General features: G+C 48.2%; 1 protein-coding gene and 2 non-coding genes across 3 annotated transcripts in view; all 3 read right to left on the reverse strand.

Annotated features, from left to right (window-relative positions):
* Nucleotides 1–396: 396 nt before the first annotated feature.
* RPL7A (ribosomal protein L7a) overlaps nt 397–18715 on the reverse strand; it is a 28541-nt gene continuing 10222 nt past the window's right edge. The window contains exons 5-8 of the mRNA XM_030207734.1: nt 17986–18065; nt 17299–17429; nt 4649–4718; nt 397–556 (exon numbers count right to left, since the gene is read on the reverse strand). Of these exons, the coding sequence (XP_030063594.1) occupies nt 452–556; nt 4649–4718; nt 17299–17429; nt 17986–18065 (386 nt within the window). The 3' untranslated portion in view covers nt 397–451. The remainder of the gene's footprint in view (nt 557–4648; nt 4719–17298; nt 17430–17985; nt 18066–18715) is intronic.
* LOC115473612 lies at nt 17518–17592 on the reverse strand. The gene has a single exon (XR_003942704.1). It is a non-coding gene; the product is annotated as a small nucleolar RNA SNORD36 (small nucleolar RNA).
* LOC115473611 lies at nt 18200–18277 on the reverse strand. Its single transcript, XR_003942703.1, has one exon. It is a non-coding gene; the product is annotated as a small nucleolar RNA SNORD36 (small nucleolar RNA).

Raw genomic sequence — 18715 nt, forward strand, 5'->3', positions numbered from 1 at the left:
ATAAAAAATCCAAGTGAAGAGGTTTCTCCCTAACTACAGAAGACCTCTTTCACTATTAGGGAAACACTAACAAGAAACCTCCAAGTACAGCTTGTACAGTAAACAATTTAGTTTACCTCCTTGCTGATATTAACTCTAGATTTCTACCTTAGCTTTAACCATTTATTTATAACATTTGTATCCCACATTTTCCAGGCTCAATGTGGCTTACATAATTCTGCAAGTGGTGATTACCAGTTCCGGATAGGAGAAATACATAGATGGGGCAAAGGGACAGATTAGGTTAGATTACAAGAGGAAAGTTTGTCCTATGATAAGAGCTAAAGGTAATAGGTTAAACTTCAATCATGACAAAAAATAGCTTGAACAATTGCTACCCAGTACAAAAGACCAAAGGACAATAGTTTCTGGAATTTTATTTTGTATATACAGAAAACAAAGTGTGGTACATTCAACCAAGTTTGGTGGCCAGTTCTTTAGCCTTGGCTTTCTCAAGTTTAGCAATGCGAGCCACAGATTTAGGACCCAAAATACCACCGCCCCAGTGACGCCGGATCTGAAAGAAAGGGAGAAGGTTAATACCATAGAATCTAAAACGTTAAGCCAATTTCCAGCAACTGATTTGTTTTAGGATGACCTAACAGTGAGGATGCTAGAGTCTGTAGTTATCATTACTATAGCCCTCATTTGATGCTTTAAAATCTTAGAACATTTTTAACAAAACAGGCTTAATGGGGTATATGCATATTACACATACTCACCTTGTAATGATTGGGCTATATAAGCAGAAGGGAATGAATGCAAGGCAAGCCTAGGATGGTTGTGGCAAACCCCAGGAAAAATATTTAGATTTAACAGCAAACCAAGACAAGAAAGCTGTCAATTTTTACCCCTGCCTTGAATTGGAGATTACTGTTGTATTTCAGTTTCTCACAGGAAGAAGGGGGGGGGGGGGGGTGGAGGGAAGACTATCTTCAAATGTTGCCCACACCATTATAAGAATGAACCAGATTCCTTAGGCTTGGGTATAATGGGTACAATTTGAAGATCTCAAATTTAGCACTACTAGTCATCTGAATACCTGCAATGTGTCAATAAGTGTTCTGGAGTTTATATGGCGTAATTATGTATTCATATGGCGTAATTATGTATTCAACATATCAATAGGCCCGTGGAATTTATCAGATAAGTAGCACCTGATACAATTGGAACTATTTCTACTGTATTTCTTAATCTGCAATTGCAACCTCAATTATAATAAATACTGGGCTGTTCGCCGTTGTCCTTTACCTTCCAGTTCCTTCCCCACTTCCTTTTACTCTATATCTTATCTCTACTTTATGAGCATGATGTGTGAGTGATTCCCTTTCATATCAACATACTGTAGCGCCTTTCCTTTTCTATGCATCTTGGAATTGGAATTTTTGTACACTGCTGCAACCTGCAAGTTAGTCTTAGCAGTATAGCTCTGATGCACTGAACCTCCCCGACCCCACACTTTTCTTTTTTTTTAACCTTACCCTGGTAGTCCAGTGGACCCTAACACCCCCCCCCCCAAATGAACGTTTTTTTTTTAACATTTCCATGGTGGTCCAGTGAACAGAACCCCTTCCCCTGCACCCCCCCCCCCTTGTACCTGACCCCCAACCTGCCCATTTACAAGGTGGAAGCAGGAGGGCAGATACAATGGCTCCTCCCTCCTGCCCGGAACAAAATGGCGGCGAACAGGCCCCGCCCAGTACATTCTGGGATGCACCGGGCAGGGCTAAGCACCATATAAGGAGCCCCCCCTTATATGGTGTTTAGCCCTGCCCAGTGCATCCCAGAATGCACTGGACAGGGCCTGGGTGCCGCCACTTTGTTCCGGGCAGGTCCGATAGGAGCAGCCATTGCTCCTGCCTTCACCTTGCTGTAAAGGTACCGGGGGGGGGGGGGGGGGGGGGGGCCTGCAAAGGGAAGGGGTTTGGTTAACTTTTAAAAAAGGTTCTGGGGTCTCCGGTGGGAGGGGCCAGGGAAATTTTTTTTCTTTAAATTTTTTTTTTTTTTTTTTGGGGGGGGGGGGGGGGGAAAAGAGGAGAGGCGAGAGTTAGGAAGCACAGGCAGGCAGCCTTTATAGCTTCCTGCCTTGCTTCTCTCCTCTCCGGCAGCTCCAGAGCAGCCGTAAAATTTGCTCATTAAATTAGGGCTGCTCTGGAGCTGTGCATCCCCTGGAATACACAGACTATGAATGAGCTGATTAGAATACTAGCTAATACATTTCCATGAGGTTCTCGATGACTGCTAAGGGCACACGTTTGAGCCACAGAAAACCTTTTTATGCTATGTACGTTCGCTTTAGAATGGCTAGAACCAGTCTAAAGCAAACGTTAATAGCAGGGTAAGCTTTCTGCATCTGGAACTCAGTTGGAGGGAGTAGACACCTGCACTGAGACCCTGTTCAATTCCTGCAGTTTCTTTTGCTTATCTCCCCTGGTATAACTTAGGTAGTAAAAATGTTCGATTTAAAGGGAAATGGGACTTGATATACCGCCTTTCTGTGGTTTTTGTAACTACATTCAAAGCGGTTTACATAGCATATAAAGGTACTTATTTGTACCTGGGGTAATGGAGGATTAAGTGACTTGCCCAGAGTCACAAGGAGCTGCAGTTGGAATTGAACCCAGTTTCCCAGGATCAAAGTCCGCTGCACTAACCACTAGGCTATTCCTTCACATTGTTATTTTTACCTGTTCCTGTTTTAATACTTTTACCATTCTACTTTTTGTTAATAAAGTTTGTTAGCTCTGTTGTCCTGGACTAAGATTCCTGACAGTTTGTGTTCTCAGTGAGCGTTTTTCTAGGAACTGTGCAGCCTCAGAATTGCAGCTCCCAGTGTCCCTAGAAACCACCAGGGAAATAACTTGCAGGTGGGAGAATTTGTTCAGAGGCAAGCAGGACCCAGCAGGCAGGTGGAGGGTATGCCAGTGTAGGCGCACATGTTCAGGCGGGCCTGGGCAGTGCTGGGTAGGACCCTCAAAGCGGCCACAGGGTTAACCCCAGGAGGGTGCAAGGGGTAGCGCTCAGGCATTACATGATTACTTGTTCACGTTTAAGGCTAGAGACAGATTGTGGATGTTCAGAAAGCCTGGAAGTCTACTGACAGTTCCTCTATATGTGTTCATTTCTCTGAGAATCTTAACATGGTGTAAACTTTTTCTGTATAGGGGTAAATGGGTTTTCATTAAATTTATTGTGCCTTCTACTCCCCATGTAGAGACCAGACAATAAGTAAGTTGTACTAACTGGTCAAATATTCCACTGCTCTAGAATTTGGCCTGGTTGCTTTTAGAGGGGAGGGGGTATGGGAAGAAATAGAAAATATTTAATTTGAACATTCTTGACATTTTGTACACTTATACTATATAGGAAGGTTGCAGAAAACATGGCCTGAAAAAATGCATGAGCTAAATCCCAAATCCATTCCCCCTTCTGTTCTATGGCCATATTAGAGTTGATATGATCAGATGTTTTATCAGCACATACTGCAGCATAAGCAAGCAATTTATCAGTAGTTTTAGAGCCTCCCTTTTGTAAGATGTGATCCATTATTAGTCACTGTGGTGTTACTTCTGGCTGGTTGATCCATTGATTTTTACAGTTTGCCAGGTTTTGCTGGAGAGATGTCCAAACCAGAAGTTAAATACTCCATCAAAGCCAGAGTTCTGTAGTCTGGACTCCTCTAAACACAAATTTCAGCTCATAAATTATTTTAGGCCATTCTGAACTAGAGTCTTCAGAACATTTATAGAGTATAACATTTTGCTTTAGTTGGTGGTATTTGAACTGCACAGATGCTGTTCTTGATCTCATCTGATGTTCTCGATTCTGTGTGGTACTTCGTCTGTTAGTGACTGCTGCAGGCTGATTTTTTGTTCATCTCTTTCAAATGAGAAATGTTCTCCTTTTCTTCAGGCCTTGTATTCTTATTGAAAGGAATCTCAGTAATGATTTTTGCTGCATAATTTGTATTTTATTTCTTGATATCGATAGTTCCTTTATGCATATTATGGTGGCCTTACCTTGCAGTTTTTACTTTGTCAGACTAGTTTAACTTTCTCCTTGCCTCCAGCAAATGCCAAGAGCTCACTGCAGCTGTTCCACATCCTCTTCTCCTGCTTTACTCTTTTCATTGCAATTCCTCCTTGTTTCACTAATACTTCACTCATTACCTATCTTCTAGTAGTCTACCCTCCAGATTTTTCTGCTTCTCTTTTGGTAGCACCTTACAGCTAAATTAATGTGTCACTCAGTTAATATTTCACTTACCAAGTTATCTTTTCTGTAAGCTGTCTTTCACAGATTTTCCTTCAATATTTTTGCTTTTCTTTTCAAGTCTGGTGGGCTCTTTGCATATGCTTTAATATATTTCTGACATTTTCTTGCCAGCTGTATTAAATATGAAGTTTTACCATATACTGCTATACTTTTGTAGAATGCAGTATATGGTAAAGGTTCAGTCAAAGCAAAATAAGGGCAACAGATCAACAAGAATGGTAGCTGTGCACTCATAACCTCTAACAAGTCCCAAAAGGTGACCTCCTGCATACAGTTGCACCTGATTTGGCAAGCAGAGGGTCATAAGATAGTTCTCATTGCATGTAAATCCTACCTCATCATATCTGTCATTGTAGTTGGTCCGTACAGCCTCCACCAGTTTGGCCAGGGCTCCTTTGTCTTCACTATAAAGGAAAAGTGGGCCCATCAGTCTGTTCATAGTACTTTTCAGGTACATTTATCAAATTTTTCCCATAGCTCAAGTTAAAAAAGCTTAGTACTGCATGATTTTTTACAGGTAAAGAAATTCTATACTCAAGGTTCGTACAATGAATGATCTTCTGTTACTGTTATGATTAAAGGTCTAGAAAGAGAATTTTTGTAAATTCAAAAAATGACCAAAATTCAGGGCCTGGTAACATCCTTCTGTGGCAGGCAAGGGGAGGAAGGAAAGATAAGAGAAAGGCTAGGTGGAAGGGAAGAGTAAACAGCAGTGCAGAAAAAGCAGAGACATTTAAAAGTATGAATTAAACCCTAATAAAAACTTTCTTCTCTCATGCCTAAGTTTTGGAAACAGCCTCAAAACAAGTGCTGACAAAAGCTCTGCAGGATTTTTCTGTTTCAGACTAATGATGCTTATAATATAAAGGTGAATCATGCTGGAGAACTCAGTTCCACCAGATATTCCCAACTGGTGTTACAGAACTTCTGGTATGCTGTTAAAATCTGGCCACCTATGGAGAACACAGTGGCAGGTAACAACGACCACTGCCATACTGCTGCCCTGCTCTCAAACCACTATGGCACCTTGCTGATGGAAGTCAACAAGCAGCATTTCTTACTTGCTGCTACCTCAAAGCATTTGGTTAAGTCTCATGAGAGCTCTAAGTTCCTGCACTGTTGCAATTTCAAAAAGAAGACCCCACCTCTCCCTCCCCTCGTCCGTTCCCCTATTTCCTTAACCCCTCAGTCCTTTTCCTCCTTTCCTGAAGTCACTGATGAAGAATCATCACAGCTTCTCTCCTCCTCAGAACAAATTACCTGTTCCTCTGATCCCATTCCTATCCACCTTAACACCATCTCTCCTACTCTCACCCCTTTTAGCTGTCATATCCTCAATCTCTTTCCACTGCGACCGTTCCTGATGCCTTCAAACATGCTGTGGTCACACCGCTCCTGAAGAAGCCTTCACTTCACCCTACCTGTCCTTCCAACTATCGACCCATTTCCCTCCTCCCCTTCTTTTCCAAATTACTTGAACGCGCCCGTTCACTGCCGCTGTCTTGACTTTCTCTCATCTCAAGCTGTTCTTCACCCACTCCAATTTGGCTTTCGCCCGTTTCATTCAACTGAAACTGCACTTACAAATGTTTCCAACGACCTGTTCCTGGCCAAATCCAAAGGTCTCTATTCTACCCGCCGCTTTTGACACTATTGATCACAGCCTACTCCTTGATAAGCTGTCTTCATTTGGATTCCAGGGCTCTGTTCTTTCCTGGTTCTCTTCCTACCTCTCGCTTCGCACCTTTAGTGTACACTCTGGTGGTTCCTCTTCCACTTTTATCCCTCTACCAATCGGTGTACCTCAGGGTTCTGTTCTCGGTCCTCTCCTGCTCTCCATCTACATTTCTTCCCTTGGCTCTCTGATGTCATCCCATGGCTTTCAATACCATCTCTATGCTGATGACTCCCAAATCTACCTCTCTACCCCCAAAATCTCAACCAGCATCCAGACCAATGTTTCAGCCTGCCTATCTGATATCACTGCCTGGATGTCTCAACGTCATCTGAAACTTAACATGGCCAAAACCGAGCTTCTCATCTTTTCCCCTAAACCTACCTCTCCCCCTCTTTCTCTATTTCTGTGGATGGCACTCTCATTCTCCCTGTCTCATCTGCTCGTAACCTTGGGGTCATCTTTGATTCCTCTCTCTCCTTCTCTGCTCACATTCAGCAGATTGCCAAAACCTGTCGTTTCTTTCTCTATATCAGCAGCAAAATCTGTCCCTTCATCTGAGCACTCTACCAGAACCCTCAGCCACACTCTTATCACCTCTCGTCTTGATTATTGTATCCTGCTTCTCACAGGCCTCCCTCTTAGCCATCTCTCTCCTCTTCAATCAGTCCAAAACTCTGCTGCGCCAAGGTCATTATGCTACTACTACTACTACTATTTATCATTTCTATAGCGCTACAAGGCATACGCAGCGCTGCACAAACATAGAAGAAAGACAGTCCCTGCTCAAAGAGCTTACAATCTAATAGACGAAAATAAATAAATAAATAAATAAATAAAGTAAGCAAATCAAGTCAATTAATGTGAACGGGAAGGAAGAGAGGAGGGTAGGTGGAGGCGACTGGTTACAAGTGGTTACGAGTCAACAGCAATGTTAAAGAGGTGGGCTTTCAGTCTAGATTTAAAGGTGGCCAAGGATAGGGCAAGACGTAGGGGCTCAGGAAGTTTATTCCAGGCGTAGGGTGCAGCGAGACAGAAGGCGCGAAGTCTGGAGTTGGCAGTAGTGGAGAAGGGAACAGATAAGAAGGATTTATCCATGGAGCGGAGTGCACGGGAAGGGGTGTAGGGAAGGACGAGTATGGAGAGATACTGGGGAGCAGCAGAGTGAGTACATTTATAGGTTAGTAGTAGAAGTTTGAACAGGATGCAAAAACGGATAGGGAGCCAGTGAAGGGTCTTGAGGAGAGGGGTAGTATGAGTAAAGCGACCCTGGTGGAAGACGAGATGGGCAGCAGAGTTTTGAACCGATTGGAGAGGGGAGAGGTGACTAAGTGGGAGGCCAGTAAGAAGCAGATTGCAGTAGTCTAAACGAGAGGTGACAAGGGTGTGGATGAGGGTTTTGGTAGAGTGCTCGGAAAGAAAGGGGCGGATTTTACGGATGTTGTAAAGAAAGAAACGACAGGTCTTGGCAGTCTGCTGGATATGAGCAGAGAAGGAGAGAGAAGAGTCAAAGATGACCCCAAGGTTTCGAGCTGAGGAGACAGGGAGAATGAGAGAGCCATCAACAGAAATAGAAAATGGGGGGAGCGGGGAGGTGGGTTTGGGGGGAAAATGAGCAGCTCGGTTTTGGTCATATTTAATTTCAGGTGGCGTTGAGACATACAGACAGCAATGTCAGACAAGCACGCTGAAACTTTGGTTTGGATGCAAGGTGAGATATCAGAGGTAGAAAGGTAGATTTGGGAGTCATCAGCATAGAGATGGTAGGAAAAGCCATGGGATGAGATTAATGAACCAAGGGAAGAAGTATAGATAGAAAAGAGGAGGGGACCAAGAACAGAACCCTGAGGTACGCCGACAGGCAGAGGGATAGAAGTAGAAGAGGATCCACCAGAGTGAACACTAAAGGTGCGGAGGGAGAGGTAGGAAGAGAACCAGGAAAGGACAGAGCCCTGGAATCCAAGTGAGGACAGGGTATCGAGAAGTATGCTGTGATCGACAGTGTCAAAAGCAGCGGAAAGATCAAGAAGAATGAGGATGGAATATTGACCTCTGGATTTAGCCAGTAATAGGTCATTGGAGACTTTAGTAAGTGCAGTTTCGGTTGAGTGGAGAGGGCGAAAACCAGATTGTAGTGGGTCAAGAATAGCATGTGAGGAGAGAAAATCAAGGCAGCGGCGGTGAACAGCACGCTCAAGTAATTTGGAGAGAAAAGGAAGGAGGGAGATGGGTCGGTAATTAGAGGGACAAGTAGGGTCGAGTGAAGGCTTCTTAAGGAGAGGTGTGACCACAGCATGTTTAAAGGCAGCAGGGACAGTCGCAGTGGAAAGTGAGAGGTTGAGAATGTGACAGATAAAAGGAATAAGAGCAGGAGAGATGGCATTAAGAAGGTGGGTGGGAATGGGATCAGAGGAACAGGTGGTACATTTTGAGGAAGAAAGGAGAAGTGTAGTTTCCTCAATAGTAACTTCAGGAAAGGAGGCAAGGGAATGAGGGGAAGGAGAGAGAGGGGAACGGACTAGTGGAGGGAGAGGTGGTGAGGTAGAGAAAGCAAGGTTTATCTTTTGAACCTTGTTGTGAAAGAATTCAGCAAGGGTCTGAGGAGATAATGAAGGGGGAGTTGGGGGAGGGGCACCTTGCGGAGAGAGTTCAATGTGGTGAAGAGAAGTCGAGGATTAGCACCAAGAGAGTTGGTCAGTTGGATATAATAATCCTGTTTGGCACGTAAAAGAGCAGATTGGAAGGAGGTCAGCATGAACTTAAAGTGTAAGAAATCAGCAAGGGCCCGAGATTTCCGCCAGAGGCGTTCGGCGGAGCGGGTACAGGAACGTAGGTAGCGGATATTAGAAGTCAGCCAAGGTTGGGGTTTTGTACGCCTTACAGGGCGGGACATCAAAAGTGCAAGAGTGTCTAAGGCAGAGGATAGAGTATTGTTGTAGGAAGAAACAGCCTCGTTGACAGACGTGGATGGTGCCACAGTAGAGAGGAGGTTTGAAACATGGGAGGATAGAGATGAAGGGTCAATATCGTGAAGATTCCTAGATAAATTAGATAAGATAGGACGGAACTGGGAGGGAGGAGATTTAAGTGTGAAAGTTATAAGATGGTGATCAGAGGAGGGAAGATCAAAGGCAAGGAAACTAGAGGGTGAACAGATGGAGGAGAAGATGAGATCAAGACAGTGACCATTTTGATGAGTGGGGGAGGTGGGGCATAGTTGGAGATTAAAGGAGGACGTTAAAGCGAGTAACTTGGAAATATAAGAGTTGGAAGGATCATTAGCAGGAAATATTAAAGTCACCAAGGATGAGAGAGGGGGAGGAAGGATCATGGAAGAAGGCAAGCCATGCGTCAAAGTCACTGAGAAAGGATGAAAGCTATTAGGGGGACGATAAATGACCGCTATTCGAAGAGGCAGAGGAGAGAAAAGGCGGATAGAGTGGACTTCAAAGGAGGAAAAACAGTGAGATTGAGGTGGAAGAAGGGGTTGAAATCTGGAGGAGGGAGAGCGAAGTAGTCCAACACCACCCCCACGGCCAGCAGGGCGAGGAGTATGTGAAAATAGATAACCGCCATGGCACAGGGCTGCGACTGAAGCAGAGTCATCAGGGCAGAGCCAGGTTTCTGTTATGGTGAGCAGATGGAGGTGACGCGAGATAAAGAGGTCCTGGATATAGGCGAGTTTGTTACAGATAGAGCGGGCATTCCATAGGGCGCAAGAGAAGGGCAGAGAAGAGGAGGGGAGTAGAGAAATAGAAATGAGGTTAGAGAGGTCGCGGTGAGCTCTGTAGAGTTGGGATAATAGTTGGTGAGGGGGGCCAGGATTAGGATTGATGTCACCGGCTCAGAGTAAGAGAAGGAGTAAAAGAGAGCGGAGGAGAGTAGGAGAGGCGTGGCCACGAAGGCGTCGAAGGCAAGATGTATTTAGGTGGAATGGGGAAGGCAAAATGGAGGGAAGAAAGAGGCGGAGATTAAAAGCCAAGAGGGAGGAAGAGGGTAGGGGAGAGAAGGTGAGGTGATGAAGTCGATGGATGGGCAGTGAGTTCCTGTAGCGGAGAGAGGTAGGGGGTGAGGGAAAAGATTAGGAAGGGACAGGGCTAGGAAGAGAATGTGAATAGGGGCCATAAATGACTGAGGTACTTTAGCAACTGGGAAGAAGATTAGATGTAAAGAGAAAAATGCACCCAGAGCGGAGGCCCTGAGTGGATCGGAGTGGACCTGGGTGTCACCCCGGAGAAGGCTGTAAGGATATGCAGATGAGCTGCAAGTCCTCCTCAGCACCTGAAAGGCAACCGGTGGTAGAGCTGGGCACCTCTCAGCTGAGGAAAGGCTTACCAGGGGTTAGGCCGAAGCCAGCATTCCTCCCCCTGAGGGTCGCCTGATCCTAGCCAAAAAGCACCTGGAAACTCTGTGCACTTGGAGCGAGGGCCCTGGGAAGATCGGGGTGGAACTGGAGTCACCCCGGATATAGCTGTGAGGAAATGCAGAAGGGCTGCAAGTCCTCCACAACACCTGGTGGGAGCGCTGGGCACCTAGAGCGGAGACCCTGAGTGGATCGGAGTGGACCTGGGTGTCACCCCGGAGAAGGCTGTAAGGATATGCAGATGAGCTGCAAGTCCTCCACAGCACCTGAAAGGCAGCCGGTGGTAGAGCTGGGCACCTCTCAGCTGAGGAAAGGCTTACCAGGGGTTAGGCCGAAGCCAGCATTCCTCCCCCTGAGGGTCGCCTGATCCTAATGCTCACATTAGCCCTCTCCTTAAGTCACTTCACTGGCTCCCTATCCGTTTCCGCATTCAATTCAAACTTCTCTTATTGACCTATAAGTGCATTCACTCTGCCGCTCCCCAGTACCTCTCCACTCGTCTCTCCCTACGCCCCCCCCCTCGGGTACTCCGTTCTGTTGATAAATCTCTCTTATCTGTCCCCTTCTCCTCTACTGCTAATTCCAGACTCCGTTCCTTTTATCTTGCGGCACCTCACACCTGGAATAGACTTCCCGAGCCTGTACGTCTAGCCTCCTCTTTAGCCGTTTTCAAGTCCAAACTTAAAGCCCACATCTTTACCACTGCTCACTTGCCCTGTCCTTTTATACTCACCTCTTTATTCCCTTAACCCTTAATTGTTCTGTCTTATCTAGATTGTAAGCTCTTTGAGCAGGGACTGTATTTTTTGTGTACGTGTACAGCGCTGCGTAGGCCTTGTAGCGCTAAAGAAATGATAAGTAGTAGTAGTAAGACAACAGAGGAACATGAACAGGTAAGGCATGCTGCTTGACTGATTCCTCTCAACTGAAAGGGAAGGTAAAATTATGTATCATACCTGATAATTTTCTTTCCATTAATCATAGCTGATCAATCCATAGACTGGTGGGTTGTGTCCATCTACCAGCAGGTGGAGATAGAGAGCAAACTTTTGCCTCCCTATATGTGGTCATGTGCTGCCGGAAACTCCTCAGTTTGTCGATATCAAAGCTCCATCCGCAGGACTCAGCACTTAGAGAATTACACCCACAAAGGGACACTCTGCCCAGCTCACCACCGCCGAAACGGGGGAGGGGAATTAACCCAGCTCATCCCCACACAAGTGGGGGAGGGGAATCCGTCCAGCTCATCCCCGCGGAGCGGGGGAGGGACACCACACCCGCCGATGCGGGGGGATCTGGCTTATCCTGCAACCGCGGGATGAGCTGACTGACCCAAACACCGCCGAAGCGGAAGGGGTACAAAGCTGCCCTACAGCCGCACGAAGCGGGAGGGAGTGCCGGCAGAATTTATGTCTCAATCCAGCCCCGTAAAACGGAGGGGAGAGGAATGCAGCAGCTCACTGTAACACAAACTCGTCTCAACTCTTGAAGAATCCAATTGAAAAAACTTGAACACGAAGTCTTCCTGAACAGGAACTGAAGACTAAACTTGAATCTGAAATGCAACCAGAATATAAACAGTACGGATATCTGGGAGGGACTATGGATTGATCAGCTATGATTAATGGAAAGAAAATTATCAGGTATGATACATAATTTTACCTTCCATATCATCAAGCTGATCAATCCATAGACTGGTGGGATGTACCGAAGCAGTACTCACCCAGGGCGGGACATTGAAATCCCTGACCGCAACACTGAAGCTCCAAACCGGGCCTCCGCCCGAGCAGCCACAGTCAAGCGGTAATGCCTGGAGAAGGTATGGGCCGATGCCCAAGTTGCCGCCTTGCATATCTCTTCCAAGGAGACGGACCCGGCCTCTGCCATTGAGGCCGCCAGAGCTCTAGTGGAGTGAGCCTTCAGCTGGATAGGCGGCACCTTCCCCGCGGCCACATAAGCCGCTGCAATGGCTTCCTTGACCCATCTTGCCACTGTAGGCTTAGAAGCCTGCAGACCCTTACGAGGACCTGCAAACAGGACAAACAGATGATCCGATTTCCGGAAATCATTGGTCACTTCCAAGTATCTGATGATGACTCGTCTCACATCCAGAAATTTGAGAGCAGAGTATTCCTCTGGGTAGTCCTCCCTACGAAAGTAAGGGAGACAGAGCTGCTGATTCACATGGAAGCGAGAAACAATCTTGGGCAGGAAGGAAGGCACTGTGCGAATAGTCACTCCTGCCTCCGTGAACTGCAGAAAAGGCTCTCGACATGAGAGTGCCTGGAGCTCAGAAACTCTTCTGGCTGAAGTGATAGCCACCAAAAAGACTGCTTTCAACGTCAGGACTTTCAGAGATGCCCTAGACAAGGGTTCAAAAGGCGGCTTCTGCAAGGCTCTTAGCACCAGTTTGAGATTCCACGCAGGCACCACTGAGTGCAGAGGAGGGCGCAGGTGATTAACTCCCTTGAGAAAGCGCACCACATCTGGCTGCGAAGCCAGGGAAGCACCCTTCAGGCGGCCCCTGAAGCAAGCCAGAGCCGCTACCTGGACTTTAAGGGAACGGAGCGACAGGCCTTTCTCCAGACCTTCTTGCAGGAACGCCAACACTGAAGAAATTGGAGCAGTGAAGGGAGAAAGTGAGCCTGCTTCACACCACGCTGCAAAGATACGCCAAACCCTGGCGTAAGCAGTAGAAGTAGAGCGCTTCCTCGCTCTCAGCATAGTGGCGATGACCTTGTCTGAGAAGCCCTTCTTTCTCAGACGCTGCCGCTCAATAGCCAGGCCGTAAGACCAAAGGGGGAGGGATCCTCCATCACCACGGGACCCTGATGTAACAGGCCCTGCTCCACTGGCAGCCGCAGAGGAACGTCGACTGAGAGCCTGATCAAGTCTGCATACCAGGGACGTCTGGGCCAGTCCGGACCCACAAGGATTATCCGGCCCGGATGCTTTGCCACCCGGTCTAGCACCCTGCCCAACATGGGCCAGGGCGGGAACACATAGAGAAGCTCTTGTGTCGGCCACTGTTGGAGAAGAGCATCTACTCCCAGGGATCGAGGGTCCCGTCCTCTGCTGAAAAAGCGCAGCACTTGGCAATTGGCCGATGACGCCATCAGATCTAGGCTCGGCTGGCCCCAGCGCTTCGTGATGTCCAAGAACGCCTGAGCAGATAGCTGCCACTCTCCGGGCTCCAAGGTATGGCGACTGAGAAAGTCCGCCTTGACATTCATGACTCCGGCAATGTGGGCCGCTGACAGCTGTTCCAGGTTCGCTTCCGCCCACTGGCATAGATTCATGGCCTCCTTGGCTAGAGGGGCGCTCTTGGTACCTCCCTGGCGGTTGACATAGGCCACAGCCGTGGCATTGTCCGACAGGACCCGTACTGGCTTCAACGCCAATACCGGGACGAACTCCAAAAGCGCCAACCGAATGGCTCTGAGTTCCAGGAGGTTGATAGACCACTTTGCCTCTGCAGGAGACCAGAGCCCCTGCGCTGTCCTTCCCAAGCAGTGGGCTCCCCAGCCCGTCAAAGAGGCATCCGTCGTGACGACAATCCACTCCGGGGTCACGAGAGGCATCCCTGCAGACAACTTGTCTGTCTGCAACCACCAGCTCAGCGCCTTGCGCACTACTGGGTCCAAGGGAAGGCGCACAGCATAATCCTCCGACACCGGAGTCCAGCGCTGCAGCAGAGAGTGTTGTAGTGGTCTCATATGAGCCCTGGCCCAGGGCACTACTTCCATCGTGGCCGTCATAGAGCCCAACAGCTGCACATAGTCCCAAGCCTGAAGCGGAGAGGCTACTAGGAACTGGTCCACCTGAGCCTGAAGTTTGACAATCCGATTGTCTGGCAGGAACACTCTGCCCACTTGGGTGTCGAATCGAACTCCCAGATACTCCAGGGACTGAGTCGGGCGCAGCTGGCTTTTCTCCCATTTGATGGTCCATCCCAGGGAGCTCAAAAGAGCAACCACCCGGTCCACAGCCTTGCCACACTCTGCATAAGAGGGGGCTCGGATCAACCAGTCGTCCAGATAAGGATGGACTTGTACTCCTTCCTTTCTCAGGAAGGCCGCGATGACCACCATTACTTTGGAGAAGGTCCGCGGAGCAGTAGCCAACCCGAACGGGAGGGCTCTGAACTGGAAGTGTCGGCCCAGTACTGCAAAACGCAGGAAGCGTTGATGAGGAGGCCAGATGGGAATATGCAGGTACGCTTCCTTGATGTCCAAGGATGCCAGGAACTCCCCTGCCTTCACTGCCGCTATAACAGAGCGGAGAGTCTCCATGCGAAAGTGCCGAACTTTCAAGGCCCGATTGACCCCTTTGAGGTCGAGGATAGGCCGTACAGAACCTCCTTTCTTTGGCACCACAAAGTAAATGGAGTAACGTCCCTTGCCAAGCTGATTTACTGGCACCGGAACGACCGCACCCAGGCGGATCAGATTTTCCAAGGTCTGCTGCACTGCCACAGCTTTGACCGGAGACTTGCAGGGAGAGAGTACAAACCCGTCTCTTAAGGGTCGGCAGAACTCTAGCTTGTAGATGTCTCTGATGACTTCCAGCACCCAAGCGTCTGAAGTTACTCTGGTCCACTCACCCAGAAACGAGGACAGGCGTCCTCCAATCTGCACTGGGCCATGGACCAAGACCCCGTCATTGGGTATGAGACCCTGGGGGAGGACCGGAGGACGTACCTCCGGGACGGCGGTCTCTGCGAAAGGAATGCTGCTTGGGGGAGAAGTTCCTCTTGAAGGAAGAGGAGGCAGAGGAGCCCGACTTGCCCGGGCAGTACCGACGGACCTCTTGAAACCGTCCTCTGGAGTTACCGGGGCGAGCACTAGGCCGAGCCCTGGCCTCTGGTAACCTCTTGCCCTTAGACGTGCCGAGATCGGTCACAATTTTGTCCAGCTCGACCCCAAAGAGCAGCTTGCTTATAAAAGGCAACTTAGCCAGGCGGGACTTAGAGGCGTGGTCCGCAGACCAATGCTTCAGCCATAGCCACCGCCGCGCAGAGACTGTCTGAGCCATACCTTTAGCTGAGGCTCTCAAGACATCATACAGTAAGTCTGCCAAATAAGCCAAGCCCGATTCCAGGGCCGGCCAATCAGCCCTCAAGGAAGGATCCGAGGGGGAAGCCCGCTGAACAATCGTCAGGCACGCCCTGGCCACATAGGAGCCGCAAACTGAGGCCTGCAAACTTAAAGCAGCCGCCTCGAAGGACGACCTTAAGGCCGCCTCCAATCTTCTATCTTGGGCGTCCTTTAGGGCCGTGCCACCTTCCACCGGCAACGCCGTTTTCTTAGTCACCGCAGTGATTAAAGAATCCACGGTAGGCCAAAGAAAGGCCTCACGTTCACTTTCAGGCAAAGGATAGAGGCGGGACATAGCCCTAGCCACTTTGAGGCTCGCTTCCGGGACATCCCATTGAGCCGAAATTAAGGTGTGCATGGCATCATGCACGTGGAAGGTTCTAGGCGGGCGCTTCGTCCCCAGCATAATGGCGGAGCCAACAGGGGCTGAGGGAGAGACGTCCTCCGGAGAGGAAATCTTCAAAATGCCCATGGCCTGCATTAACAGGTTGGGCAAATCCTCTGAGCGAAAGATCCGCGCTGCAGAGGGGTCATCCGCTCCATCCGAGCGGGAATCCTCAAAGGACCGTTGGGAGAACTCAGATACGCTGCCCTCATCTACATCCGAGGAGACAAAGTCCTCTAAGGCCTGGGAATCCACCCGAGGGCGTTTATTTCCGGAGGCCTCAATCCCTTTATCGGACAAGGGGGCAGGGGCAGCGTTTTGCATAAGAAAAGCCTGATGCAGCAGCAAAATAAACTCGGGGGAGAAACCCCCCAGACTGTGCACTTCAGCAGCCTGAGCCACAGCCCTAGACGCACCCTCAACCGGCGCTCGCAAGAGCGGGGGAGAAACATGCTGCGCATCCAAGATGGCGTCCGGCGCGACACTCCGAGAAGGAGCCGCGCGGGAAGAACGGCGCTTAATTTTTGCCGCCTTTTTGCCGTCGCCCAAATCAAGGGCTGCCAAGGCATTAACGTCTCCCAGCTCAAGGGCGGTCCAAGAAGAAGCCGTCCGAGCAGAGTGGCCGGCCAAGATGGCGGAGGCGAGCAGCGTGGGATGGGCGTTTATGGCGGGAAAAACCGCCGCGCCGGAGGGAGAACCGGGACACTGACCTGCCTCCGAACTGACCCCCAAGAAGGGCGAATCAGACTTTAAGACCCCCGCATCCCCGCTAGAAGCGTACACGCGGTCCGGGGAGCGATTCTTCACGCCCTCGCCCTCCGACGCCATAGGCCACGTGGAGATCGATCGGGGAACCCCCTGCCCGCTATAAAAAGGTAAAAATTACCTGCTTCTTGCTCCGAGCTGTAACGACCTGGTGTCCCAGTGAGTAGCTGCAATAAACGTTTAAATAAACGTCGAAAATAAACGTCTTTAAAGGACGCCAAAAATTTTTTTTTTTTTTTACGGAGCCAGCGGGAGGGGGGAGAAAAGCAGGGACCTGGCGCCACCAGGTTTGCACTTGCTCAAGAAGAGCCCTCAACCCCAGGCACTCAACAAAACCTAAACATTAGGCTTGGAGGCCTAGCCAGAGCTGCTGCTGTGTGTGACCACCACCTGCTGAGATAGAGAACATACTGGGGAGTTTCCGGCAGCACATGACCACATATAGGGAGGCAAAAGTTTGCTCTCTATCTCCACCTGCTGGTAGATGGACACAACCCACCAGTCTATGGATTGATCAGCTTGATGATATGGAAAGATGTTTATGAATAGAGGTGGAAGGAAGGGTGGTGATTCCAGGGCAGTGAAAGGAAAAGGGAAAGTGATGTATGCTGTGACAAAGTGAACCCAACACAAGGTTTGAGAACCACTGTTACACATCCACTTTTAGCCCATTTCTGTACAGGATTCTTTAATCACTTACGGATTAACTTGTGTGAATGCGACACAGGTGCAGGTCTTCCTGTGGACCAAGCGACCGAGCCTGGCCTTACCCTTGATAATGCAATATGGAACTCCCATCTTACGGCACAAGGCGGGCAGGAAAACAACCAGCTGTGGGAGAAAAAAAAAAGGGACAGAGTCAGCACTGGTAGAGATCTGTGCTATAGGACAAAAAAAAAAAAAAAAAGAAGCTTTGGCAGTCACTCAGGGTTAAAAAGCTCGTGTTTACTCTTCACATTGAGTTTCAGGTGAAGAAATTCATACATCATTGCGATAGCCAAGCTCCAGTGGGGGAAGGTGCCCCTTCACAAAATACAGCTATTAGATAGATCCTTTATATCTTCCGTAACAGAGCAAATAACCAGCTTTCAAGATTTTGAAAGTGCAAACTTAAGTCATTTCTAACTGTGTGAGAAAATACATCCACTAGTTATTAAAAAAAAAAAAAAAAACACTTCAAGGATTTTGTAAGTACTGTGAAAGTAGCCTAACAAAGGCTACTCACAAAAAGTTTGTATTACAAACTTTAACTAAGATGACCAATAGAAAGCCAAAATTGATTACAGTAATTTAAAATAAACACAGATCATTAGAAATTATCTGCTCACCCAACCCCCAATTATTATAACACAACCCAGACCATCACATCTTGTTTTAGCTCTCTTACCTCGATTGGATCAACATCATGTGCAATCACCACTAACTGAGCCTTCTTATTCTCAACTAGGGTGGTCACTGTGTTCACACCTGCGCAGAGAAGTACCTAATCAGTTTGTTTTAACTATTACACAACCCCAACCACAGAAATGCAAATAGTCCCCAAAATATTTAAAATACTTGCAAGTTAACCTCAGTCAAGATAGCAATTTGGATCAATGGCTATTGCTCAGTGTTAAAAAGCTCGTGTTATTTGATCTACAGGCTTTGTTTCAGGTGAAGAAATTCAGACATCATTGCAATAGCCATGTCCAACAAAACAAACTTGGTCACTTGCAGCTATCACATTGCACTGGGAAAATAATTAAAAGCCACAAATAACTTAATCCTAAATTTCCCTATCAGATGTGCTTCTCAAAACATAGCCAGCAACAAAAACTGAGAGTAGCTCTTCTCTCCAACTCTCAACCTACACTACCTCCCTCTGGTACCAAATTTTTTTGTTTTGTTACATTTGTACCCCGCGCTTTCCCACTCATGGCAGGCTCAATGCGGCTTACATGGGGCAATGAAGGGTTAAGTGACTTGCCCAGAGTCACAAGGAGCTGCCTGTGCCTGAAGTGGGAATCAAACTCAGTTCCTCAGTTTCCCAGGACCAAAGTCCACCACCCTAACCACTAGGCCACTCCTCCACTCCTAAAAAGGACTCAGAAAAATCACTGAAGCTGCAACCCAAAGCA

The sequence above is a fragment of the Microcaecilia unicolor genome, chromosome 6 (genome assembly GCF_901765095.1).
Source record: "Microcaecilia unicolor chromosome 6, aMicUni1.1, whole genome shotgun sequence".
Classification (NCBI taxonomy): domain Eukaryota; kingdom Metazoa; phylum Chordata; class Amphibia; order Gymnophiona; family Siphonopidae; genus Microcaecilia; species Microcaecilia unicolor.